Below are 12,510 nucleotides of genomic sequence, written 5' to 3'. Positions count from 1 at the left end.
GTGTGTGTGTGTGTGTGTGTGTGTGTGTGTGTGTCGGTAGGTCACACAGATAGTAATCGCGGTCCTGGATTATGGCTCGTAAAAGAGATAAATACAGCCTACAACGGATGCTCCATCCTTTTCACAGGTACACCTGCTGAACCTATTTCTCTGTCATCCCCGCTACGCACTGCAGGTGGCAGTATTCATTTCAACTTGAGGTGATCTACCACAAGAAGAAGATTGCGCAGAGTGTACACAATTCGCGCATGCGCATCCAGTTACTTGTTCTAAATGGAGGCTGTTTGAAATGTCGTCTGGAAACTGTGCCTTGACATGCTGAAAAAAATAGCATGAAGTGAAATATTGCATAGTTTGATATTTACCAGAGAGTTACGTTTCCAGAGAGCGGTCACTATGGGTGAGTTGACTGTTTGCGTATGAAAGCTAAACAGCAACAAAAGAGGAATTTGCTTTAATCCGTGTGCCACTTTTTGTTTTTTCCCCCCAGACTGTAGAGTTGATGGTGCTGAGGAAGTAGAGAATGAGAGATCCTCTTCTCCGGCTGGAATACAGAGTCCTGCAATGGACCGTAACCCTTCACCACCCCCAGAAGCAGGCGATGGAAAGAGTGGCGGAGATTTGGACGCGATTGGAGACACCGTTTACAGCAAGCACTGGCTTTTCAGCACCCTGACTCGCCTCATCCATGTTGGTTGGCCGTTATTGCGCATGTCACATTTGACGCATGACATTTGTAATCACAGGTGTACTGGAGATCAGGCGGTGGCAACTGAATTTGACGTGCAATTATTCTCTTGACTTATTTTTACGATTGCCTTTCTGATCAGTCAATTTAGAGACCACACATCAAGTCAGTGGTAATTGAAAAGTTTCTATTCAATTGATGGGAGCATCTTGTCCCTCTGTGCTGTCGCTCTCTGCTGCACGGTGCCCAATGCACCTACCATTTCTTAATGTTTTGAAAATAATCATGTCTTCCAGATGGTCACCGAGCATTCGGAGGTGAACTCAGAAGGCCAGATGCAGCTCCCTGATGATGATGAGGAAGACCTGTGCAGAGTCTGGGACATGGCCATGGATAAGGTCTTTATTTGTGTCCTATCGGCTTTACATTCTTTGACCGGTCACGGTTTTATTTACCACCCTGTCTCTTCTGTCTTATCACTTAAATGGTGCAGTTTAATTACTTTATATACATTATAAAACATTAGTTGATTTAATTTTGTATTAATAATCTAAAACTGCAAAGTAACTTACTTTGCCAAAGTTGTACATTATTGGCTGCCAACATGTTGTGATGCTGGTATTGTTTAATTTAATGATGTAGTTTGTGGGTCTGTTGCACTATAAAGCATTATACTGACAGTATACCACAGTATAACGCGACACAATTCGACAGCACCACAGACTACATCTTCCAAAATGACCATTAGGTTGATTCAAGACTTCTCTAAAACACACCCGGTGATTACTAATGAATGTTTATTCACCACCTGTGTGCAGGATGTGGCTGGTTTTCTGCAGGAATTCAAAGCTACGGATATCCTTCTCGGGGTGATAGCCAAATCTCGTTGTCCACGTCTCACAGTGAGTAAAATTCCTTTTTGGTTCATACATTTTGTGTCAATATATATATGTATTTTATGTATTTAATTTTTGATTATATATTTGTGGGCTTTGAACATTCCCATGACCAGTTTATTCTTTTGCTTCTCAAGGAAATTTGTGTGGGAATCCTTGGAAACATTGCTTGCTTTCCTGACACTTGTCTGACTCTTAGCCAAAATGAAGACTTAGGGTGGGCAAAAGTCATCATCTGTCATTTTTGTAATAGATTTTGTTCACTGTTGTGTTTTGTTTTCATTAATGCAACTCCCTGCATGTCCACAGTGCTGTGCTGTTGCTTCTGCTTGGAGATACAGATCCTCCAACACTTCTGGAAACGAGCAGGTTTGCGTTTGCTATTCTGCAGACATGAGAGAGAGAGAGAGAGAGAGAGAGAGAGAGAGAGAGAGACAGACAGACTGAGAGAGAGAGAAGTCTTCATCTTTTGTAATGATGTTTGCAGATTGCTGCTGACCTGCGTCTCTCAGAAAGACGTCTGTTCCCTGTGGCTTCAGCGAATACGACAGCAGACGTCTGTGCGCTCCAACCTGTTGTTCATCATGTGCAGTTCTACCAACAGTACAATGCTTTTACTCAAAACTTTTGAACAAGCTGATAACGTGTTACTTGTGTAGAAAAAGGAAACATCTGTTTGACATACCAAGATGACTTGCATTAAGTCAAAGTCTCTGTAAGCTGTTTATCTTCAAGGCTCCCTGTGGAGTTTTTGACAAGGGAAATGCATTCAGCACATTTGTTAGAGCTCAAGGCTGCACTCGATGCCTTTCTGTTGATTAACGCTTAATGTAAACAACAAGAAAACCACCTTTAACTACTTTACTTTTGTCTGCTTCCTAAAATGGTTACATTAAGTAATACCCTGTGTGTTTTACAGCTGACCTGCTTGAGAAGGTTGGAGAGCTCCTTGACAAACTGTTTGACCTCGACGAAGAGCTGATGAAGAGTTGGATCACAGCTCAACAAAGTGAGGAAGAGGAGGAGGAGGATGGCCAAAGCCGTCTGGATGTGGCCTCAGGTCTTCTCGAGGCAGCCAAGCAGCTTAGGTAAATACTGTATATGGTGCGTATGATGTTGATGATTTACTTTGTTGATGCTCAGTGTTCAACAGCATCAAATTGCTCTCACAGATCAGAGAGTCCGAACGGCTTAGAGGTTTACCTTCACGCCCTCCAACTCCTCACCACCATAGATGAGGGCATTCAGACTTTAGGTAAGCGCGATCAACACTGTAAATGTTGAGTTCAGCTATTAGCACATCATTTCAGAAGGTAAAGGTGGTCACCATAGTTCTTGGTGCAGTTAAATTACACAGAAGATTGAAGAAACCTCTCAACAGACAACGCGTTGTTCATTTGTGTCTTCCAGCTGCCCCCGATGGACCCGGCAAAGCAGTGTGGGACTTTGTCTGCGACGTTGTGTGTGAGGACCTCTGCCAGCCAACTGATCTTCCCGTTGTCCTGCAAGAGCAGAAGAGCATTTTGGTTCAGGCGTTTGCTGTGCTGCAGGCTCTTTATAGGTGCCAGGATCAGTGGTGCAGCAGAAGTGACACAAGTACGTTTTGCAACAGAATAACATCAGCCCAGAGATGTACCTTTTTGAATGCATGTCGCACAGTGAAAGTTGATTTAGTGTTGGCTGTAGACAGGCCCCGCCCACAGAAATGGCTTCATTGCAATATATGAGCATGCTCTCCCTCTCCAACTGAAGACATACATGGAAACTGAGAGAGACTTACTCAGGCTTAGCATGGCAAGGACATTCACTCCAACTTTAGCTAAAATGTCAGGTCATGTGACCGGCCGCCAAAGGTTGGTTTCGTACAAAAAAAGACTTAATTTTCAGGAGAGGGTTTTTTATTATGAAACAGGCTACACTTTACTAAAGTAACAATAAATCCACTGCTTACTCTTTGTTGTTTTATTAGTATTTTAATTATTTCATATTTAATCAATAGCATTTTTTGTATTTTGCATAATGCAGGGAAAAATCAAAATATAATGACGATATAAGCTCAGTGTTATTGACTCCAGGTCTTCCCCTTATTGGAACCGTTTTGCGAGTGCTTCAGTTCCACAGTGAGGACAAAGATGAGGGTCCCAGCAAAGAAGGCACAAAAGATGAACAGCTACAGACTCTAGCAGAGATCACAGCTGAGTTTCTAGCTGACATCTGCATTCAAATTCCCAAGGTAATAATACCAAAGTAACTGTTTGCTAACTTTCCTTGTTGGATCAGATTGTTGTACTGAGATTCTTAAATGCAAAAAATGTGAACCAGAGGGAACCTTCTTCTTCTTTGTAGGACACCGTGGCAGATTTGGTGAAGAACGGATACCTTACAGAGAAGACGGCTCTCACAGCTGCAGGCAGTTTAATTCCGAACTTTAAGACTTCAGTAAGTGCTTTCTCCAAAATGGTTTAGGGTTATTCAGATATGTATTACACTCACGTATGGAGCAGCTACAATCATCCTGTCTGCTTTTTTACTTTTATTGGTTATTGTAAAATCCTAACTGTTCCCACAGAGTGAGACAAGTGCCAGGAAAACGTAGTTTAAACCTGTTAATCTAGTATAAAATAATACATTATCATTTTATGGTATTACTGTTGATGTGATTAGTCGAAAAAAGTAAATCAACAGGAAACGGTATATTCTACGATAAGTCCTGTATTAGGTACAAATATCAGATTGGTTGAAGTTGTTTTTTGTTTTGTTTTATGTATTTAAAATATATGTTATAGACTCATTGACAAATGGAATAATTGATTCAAGTTAATTACACCTTGAATTTTCTCTAATAGCCTAATCCTGTGCAAACTGCTGTTTCATAAAAGGGTTTAGGGTTTATTATAGAGCTGGTATCAGGTTAAGACGCGTGGTGGACTGCCGGCTGCTATCGACCAGCAGCTCCAGTGGAAAATAAACATTATGTTTCCACCCCGCCCTTCTTCCTCTTGTACAGTTTCAGCACCTGCAGTCCATGCTGTCAGAGACAGAGCCCCAAATGGCAGACATGGTGAGGAAACAGTTTCCTGTCTGAGGCACCCAGCATATCAGTGTTCAGCACTCATCCAGACTCTCATCACTGCTTTTTATAGCAGCCTCTATTTCCCCTCCAAAGGTCCTGCTTCAAGTTGTATTTTTGGATTTCCATTGGAAAGTCTAAACGAGGATGTCACACCATCACGAGTGACGGAGACTGTTTATTCGAGCCACACTCAATTGTGTTTCTGTTTAAAGTGTTTTATTCTGTGAATGCTATTTTTGTATTAAACAATTTACAGTCTTTTGATAAAAAAAAAAAAAATCTTTCTTTCTCGTTTGTGATTAGTTGCTCTTGCATTTTTGGGATTTAAGTTTTTATTCTTTTTAAAGAAAAGGTTAGTACAAAACAGCTAGATACCTTTTATATAATTTCTGTGAAAATGAAATAACATTAAATCAATTAAAATAAGTAGCACCTACAGACATGAGTTTCAGTTCACAATTAAATGAAAAGAAAACGTCTCACAGGAATTTTTGCCTGAAATCCAAACAAACAAAAATAACTCCATTGATCTTTACATAGGCCCATAAAAGGCCCCAGCAGGATGTCCCATTTTACAAAATATCTTTTAATCTACTGAGCATAGACTTGGATACAATCTCTTATATTGCATCTACCCAGCCTTTAACTTAAGTTTAAGCTGTTGTCCAATGACTCAAAATATTTCTGCAGACTGTAATCATATCTCACTGAACATGTACATTTTGATATATTTAGTATTTGAGATCTGTCTCCTAATTAATGAAATATAAGTCAAAGGGATTGCTGAAACAGCGACTCAGGATTTCCATGACTTTGATCCAGAATGTTCTCACTAATACACATTCCCATATGAAATGTAGTCCTCCTGGTGTATGATAATATCTAAACTTACTAATTCTGTTTTGGCACTAAGATCATCAAAGTCAGCGTTTTGGTCGAAGGCCACAACTGTGCACCCAAAGATCATTTACATGTAACTTTTTATTTATTTAAAGACACTAAACACTGATAAAAGTGAAGATTTTACGGCAATATTGTATGTTTTACGATAAAATACTTAATAATTGTATACTATGTATTTATATATTTTTGATAATTACAGTTTTTTGCTGTACCTTTCCTCTGTCCTTATCAATGTCCCCTTCAGACATACATGTCAATGCGGTTAATGCTTTCATCATTAAATGCATCCATCACAATGAATATTATTATTTGTTCCTATTTTTTGTATGATAAAAATCAAAACATTTCTATATCAGATGAAACTCCATTGACTATGTATTGAGTCACCTTTCCAAGCATATGAGTAATGGTACCAATGCTGATGGCAACATCAAGTGTTTACTAGAGGGTGACAGTCACTCGGTAACGACAATAAAATTAGATGAAAGCCTCAAGCCTGGCAACAACGATCTCATTTGGTTTCCAAATGCACCATTTCGCCCACTCATGGAGAAGAGCAGGACAACCTGCATGCTTACGAAGGCTCTGTGAATATAGCAGCTTTTTAATTAAAGCTTGGATTGATATGTAGAACACTCTTTCTAATGGAAATCCTGAGATGGTCAGGGCGCATGAGAGAGATCACCCTATGGGAAAAAAATCCTCTTTTTAATCCTTCTTCTATCTCTGGACACGATCTGAATCTTGACTAGACTTGTGATGCACATAGGTTGGCCAGTGCCTTGATCTGCGAGTCATGTCCTGTTTGTGCTGTAAATGGTTAGAATGATGTAGATGCAATCATGCTTGGCCTTTCAAGATTGCTTGTGGCCAGTGACTTGCACTTTGTTGGGTGCTCTGTCTTCAGGCCGTGCTGCCAGGCGTGTCATGTCACAGAGATCAGGTTGAAGCCCAGATGTATCCTGCTGCCCTGCCACTTTTCATTGTCGGTCTGCCAGTCTTTACTGCAGCTTGATATGATCTGACTCCATGCACACGACACAGCAGGCCGTTCCACGTGTGGTCGGCGCTCTATACACTTCAAAGGCGCTGAGGCATGTCACGCCTGTCTGACGCTGATGCTGGATGTCAGTTACTTCTTTTTCTGTTTACCTCCGCCCACACAACTCGCTGTTCTTTTAGATGACCTGACATTTTGCCATTATGTGAAATGCCTTCTATTTTTGTCTCACATTTGTGTGAAAATTCATATTTGGCACAAGTCCTTCTGTAACTTGGAAAGAATATTACATAAATTGTCACATGACATACCCATGAATGGGATAAATGTATATTCATTTGACCATTCTTTAAGGGTTTTGGAGGTAATAAACAACTCTTTGAAAAAAGCTTTGAAAACCTTAACCTTTGATCAAGTGGGATTACAAAGCAGGAACGGTAATTGCACTGGAATTGTCTGTCATTCAACATGAGCAGAATGTGTTTTCGGGTCATTACATGTTTTTGCTAAGACGTATTCTTGTATCATGCCCCGAGATGGGGACTGACCTTCAAATTCATGTATAATTTTGTCATGGCTGGATCATCTAAATGAAGCCCTCTTGAGTGTGTAAAATGGCCCCAACACTGATGTAGTACCTGTTGCTGGGCGAGCAGGAGGGATAATGAAGGGATGAAGAATGCATGTGTAGTGTCACGTTCGCTTTGATTCCAAGGCCGGGCCCATTCACAACCACCTGGTCAAGACATGTTAATAAAGACGCATGATGCTATTGGGTGCAATCAAAGCCCCCTTCAGCTCATTTCCTGAGTTCTCCGGGCTTTCTATCTCTTGTCAACAGAATCACAATGAAACTTTCCCCTTCGTGAACCCAGAATATCAAAAGACACTGACGTCTCCTGCTCGCAAAAACTGATGTGGTGACGCTGGTGTTTGCGTTAGCCATAACTTCCTGTTCTACTTCTTCAACCGCCTTATCTGTCATGGCGTTGTAATGATAAACTGGACAGCAAGGATGCTATACAGTGTACAATCTTTGTCAATGGCTGTGAAACATTTTTCTCACATTGTCACCATTGCAATCTCATGTATGCCGAGGTAGAAAGGTTGTATATCACTGAATATCCTAAAACATCCTGAAACCAATAAATGTTGATTAAAAACTTGAATACTCTTCTTTAATTATTTTTTATACACAAATAAAGAAAACGTGCAATAAAGACTGCTTAACTAATTATACTATTAAATTATTTGATTAGGTGTGAAAGATAAATGAATGTGATCATATTTTTAAGTGTGAATACATTTATGGTGGTCTGACATCTTATATCATATTTTACATGTGAAGGCCTTAAACTGCTTCCTTCAATGTGTAAGAGATTTTTAACAAAACTCTTTTAAAATGTCACAAGCGTGACTTTTGATAAAAACTCTAAGAATAGTATACTGCATAATTAATAAAAAATGTTTTGCTTTTCATAAAGAACTGTAAAACTGATTATCTTATTTCCTTAAATTGAGTTTTCCATTGCTTGTATTGAGGAAATCATGTGGTAATAAGAGATAAATGCACTAGATTAATATACCTCTTAAATTATCCCCTAAACTAATTCATAATCAAAAGACCAGATTCAATTTAAAAACATTCAGTGACCTTTTTAAAATATCTATCTTTTTTTTCATTACTTATCAGGTTTCTATTTTAAATGTGGCAGGTGTTTATGGGCGCAGCTCTATCCTGTCCTGTCCTTGTGTACCGTTGACGCCTGTCACCAAGTGGCATATGCTGTTGTTTGTTCTGCAATGACAGAATTGAAGCTAATTAAAGAGACGTAGTGTTGCCACAGGAAGTGTACGTAAGCAGACCATTCACTGCTCTGATTAGTTAGTTGATCAAACAAGGTTCAGCATCAGGAGAAAGACTGTAACTCTATTGATAAAGTGCTGGTAGAAGACCTTGAATTCCCTGGAAATTCAAATAACACCACTTTGGAGTGGAAAGGGAGAAAACGTCCCACTCAAGTAGAACCACTGAGACTTTTCTTCAGTACAATTTTTTTTTACTGACAGATGCCATTTAAATGACTATCATAGATTAATTTTTGCATTAATGTTACAGTATGTTAACTGTTAGGTTTGCATAGGTTTGATGAGATTATAATACTTGAGTCAGTATGTATATGTTTATAGTTTTATGTTATATTAGTTTGGGTTTGGCAATTTTTTGTGTTTTGCATGTTTTTATTTCAATTAAAAAAATATAAAAATTGGTAGCTTTTCAATTTTGATTCACTTGTTAAGCTTTATTTCTTACTTGCATTATACCAGACCTCTTTGGTGTATTTTCTGTGCTGCGGTAACACGTGATTTTTGATGTGTAACCGTTACTGAAATAAAAGCAAAATTACAGTGTTGTAAATATTTATATAAAATAGATAGTGAATGTCATTTACTACTTCAGCCCTTGATTTCTAAACTAATGTGGCTTCACACAGACAATACAAGTATAACTATTAGTGTAGCATTTATGTATCTCCCAAATGCCCAGTGAGATGTAGTGCAGTTTTAATACATCCTAATGCTCATGTTGAGCAGTTTCTTAGTACCAGGGGTGAGATTAGCCAGATCTCTTGCAGCTTGATGCTCAGACACTGTGAGTAAATCCCTCTGATTGAAGTGAACATAACTGGGGCAGACTGGCAGACACGGTGAAGCCCTCACGCTCTCGAACATGTCTTACATGCAGCATCTACAAAAACCTACAGAGTGATTAGAAATACGAGCTTGTGCAATGTTTTAAAAATAGAAAAATAAAACGTGCTAGGAATTAATAATTGTAACTTATTCCTGTTCCTCCAGTTTGGTTGCCTGGTCTGCCTGGCAGCCCTTCAACACCCTTTCCAAGACTGGTTTTCCTATAAAGTAGATTATGTTTCACTAATGACATGTGTGTGACTGACTGCAATAGATCATGTGACCCCCCATGAGCACCATGAGTTCAGCTATAACTAAAGAAAAATTACTATAAAGTTTACAGTACATGCACATGTATTTTAAGAAATATACAAATAGAAGTGTTTTAACAGATTTACATACTGCCTAACCTTAAATCTTTTTTGCAAAGTATGTTTTGCCCAATTTATAGAATAAAATGTTAAAGTATATCTCTGCTATAGTATAGACGGACTACTGGTGTTTAAAAAAAGTCTGTCTTATAACATCCTTGAAGCTAATTATTCAGAGAGCACTATCCACATAAGGTCAGGCCAGGAGAGCGAACCACAATGAACCATTATATTCATGTTGCACACTCTGACCCCTGTCAAGGTACTCGATGGCTTAAAGCATCTCAAAGCTCCAGTGTCAATTACCCTCTGAAAAGCAGAGCAGACACGTAACGAGCCATATCACATTATCAATAAGAGTTTAAACTGTTAAAACATACCTTTATATCATAAAAAGCTAGTATTATAGTGAGTGTGCTGCAGAAAATATCAGTTTGCAGATAAAATGTATGATTTGTAAACCTGTGTGCCTCTGACTCCGACATGAAATGAAGTAGATCTGATCCAGGAGCTGTCAAGACACAAGGAGATCAAAGACATGGCCAGAGCATGTGCAGCATAAAAGAGCTGTCTGTGAAAATGTGTTTATAAATGGATTTGGATGTGCTTGCTGTTGCTATGTAGAAAGGAACCATTCATTACTGAATCATGACCAATACCATGGCCATACCGTTCAATTGGCTTTGTATAATAAAGATGTTACACTACACTGAATTTCACTGCTATTGTAGTTTTCGTTAGATGCTGTTACTAGTGCTGCCACAGAAAGAGCAAATCTCTTTAGATTGCTCAGCTCGGTAGTCTTAATCAAAAGCCTTTTTTTTATTATCTTAATAGTCAATAATTCTACTGTTTTATACCATTTTAAGTTTATTTTTGTAATAATAATAATGATACAACATGTGCTTTATAATTAAAGGTTTATTATCATTATCATTTGGGCTGCAATTAAGAATTACTTTCATTGTCAATTCATCTATTCGTTTTTCTACAGTTGTTTTATTGTTTTGTCTATAAAAAAGTGAAAAATCCTCACATTTGAGAAATTAAAACCAGAGAATGTCTGGATTTTTTACTTGAGTTTAAATGATTAATTGCTAATCAAAATAATTGCCAATTTATTTGATTTCAATGGTCTAATCAATTAATGAACTAATAGTTTCAGCCATAATAATTAGTATGATGCCAACAGAAACCAGCCTATATGTATTGAGATGTCTTTGGTTTGCTGTGGTTATTGTTGCCAAATGTGACTAACACTGCTCCTTATTCTAAGCAGAGGTAAAATGGAGACACAACATGTTTCAGCTGACCTTTCAACTGTACAAATTATGCATTGTTCATTTGTTGTGTTTTGTAGCTCAGGCAGTGTATATTTAGTTTGCACATTGAAGCAGACATGTTTGCCTTCTGTAGGTGGAGGTGATAAAGTACAGTCAGGTAAACATGTTCACTCATGCTTAAAGGGGGTTACCTTAATGAGCAATGCATACTGGTACATGTAGTTACTGTAAGACTGATATTTCTGTTATTATGAATGGTGCCTGCCAGGTGTGTTTAAATGGCCTAGACCAGTGTTTCCTAAACATTTTTTTTCTGGGGATCCACTTTTTCAAATTCACAATAGGCCTTATCTATAAATCATGAGAAGAGGGTCATGAATTTTCATGACCATTTTTACTGTCAATTCCGCATCTCTATATTATCTTGATTAGGTAAACCTGCCATTTCAAAGATACATATGTTTGAAAAATCATAACTTAGTTCTGAATGTGATATTGGAAACATGTATATCAAATACTGTATAAATGCATTTCCGCAGAGTAAACAGGCTCTTTTCATTTCCGCTCACCAGTTAAACAAACAGAATGTATGCTCGCCTTTTATATTAGATTCAATGTTATAAGTAGGCTACAATTATCAGAACAATACGAACATTAAAGCTCCCTCGTGCGGCTGAAAGGTACTGTAGATATAAATGTTGAATTAAACAATAAGAAATTAAATCTCCTGCAACCCACCTGAGGGTCCGGACCCAGTATTTGGGAATGCCTGCCCTATACAGACCACCAAAACAGACTGGATGGCCACATAATAAGTTTACAGCACTTCACTATTCTGAAACATGGCTGCATTATGAAAGCTTGGCCTAGCTACACCTCTAACACAACATCTGAGAGCATATCTGGATTCAGTTTCAGAGAGGAGGAAGTTCCCTTCACTGCCTCCGTTGTTGTGTAAAGCATCTGTCGATGTCATGAGTGACACAGGCCAGGACCACCTGAGACAAACAGCATGAGTATCAGTCACATGTATCACTGCACTAGAGCCGTGTGGAGCTACAGGTACTGGCTGACAGACAAAGACATCTCACCTGTTCTACTTGTGAGGTGACTGAAGCTTAGAGAGAACAGTGGTGTTATCTGTTTAAAGTAATGAGGCCTCTTAAGTTCAGTGCTCCCTCATCTTGATTCTGCTTACAGAGACCTCCGAAGCTTTTCCCACCGATTGTCTTGATCTTATTAAAAGGCTCATGTGTGTTAAAGCAGGAAAACATGCAAGTTATTTGTGTGCACACAAGAACCCAGAGGTGCTTACAGTGCAGAGGATTTTGAAAAGGGGGGCATGTTTAGATCACTGTATAATGAGAGCAGGTGGGCTACACTTGAATCCTCTTAAACCTTGACATCTTCTTAGTGCTGGTCTTAGGTGTCAACAAACAGGTTGAATTAATGCTTATGTCAACATGACGAGCAAATGTGTTCAGTGTCACTATGATGGCACATTTATCCATATTTGTTTTTAATTGTTAAATGCCTGTAGGTGAGTCTAACATAACAAAATATAAAGAAAAATCCTGCTTTTTCATCTTTTAATGAGGACTG

General features: G+C 38.6%; 1 protein-coding gene across 1 annotated transcript; it reads left to right on the top strand.

Annotated features, from left to right (window-relative positions):
* The first annotated feature begins 260 nt into the window (after positions 1–260).
* saal1 (serum amyloid A-like 1) lies at positions 261–4,719 on the top strand. The gene is made up of 13 exons (XM_068722453.1): positions 261–400; positions 491–690; positions 985–1,086; positions 1,507–1,590; positions 1,722–1,801; positions 1,894–1,953; positions 2,072–2,187; positions 2,504–2,672; positions 2,757–2,839; positions 2,995–3,180; positions 3,660–3,817; positions 3,931–4,023; positions 4,592–4,719. The coding sequence occupies exons 1-13, from the start codon at positions 397–399 to the stop codon at positions 4,667–4,669; spliced, it is 1,413 nt and encodes a 470-aa protein (XP_068578554.1). The 5' UTR covers positions 261–396; the 3' UTR covers positions 4,670–4,719.
* The last annotated feature ends 7,791 nt before the right edge of the window (positions 4,720–12,510 follow it).

This window comes from Cebidichthys violaceus, unplaced genomic scaffold (assembly GCF_023349555.1).
Source record: "Cebidichthys violaceus isolate CVI_PGR_0920_01 unplaced genomic scaffold, fCebVio1.0.p SCAF_3, whole genome shotgun sequence".
NCBI lineage: Eukaryota > Metazoa > Chordata > Actinopteri > Perciformes > Stichaeidae > Cebidichthys > Cebidichthys violaceus.
Note: the sequence above shows the minus strand (reverse complement) of the source record. Positions and strands in the feature narration are given on the sequence as shown.

Excerpts from the sequence above, each read along its gene's own strand:
- saal1 (XM_068722453.1), top strand. Across the intron at positions 2,673-2,756 it reads GAGGCAGCCAAGCAGCTTAG|ATCAGAGAGTCCGAACGGCT; the intron begins GTAAATACTGTA and ends TTGCTCTCACAG. Across the intron at positions 3,181-3,659 it reads GTGCAGCAGAAGTGACACAA|GTCTTCCCCTTATTGGAACC; the intron begins GTACGTTTTGCA and ends TATTGACTCCAG.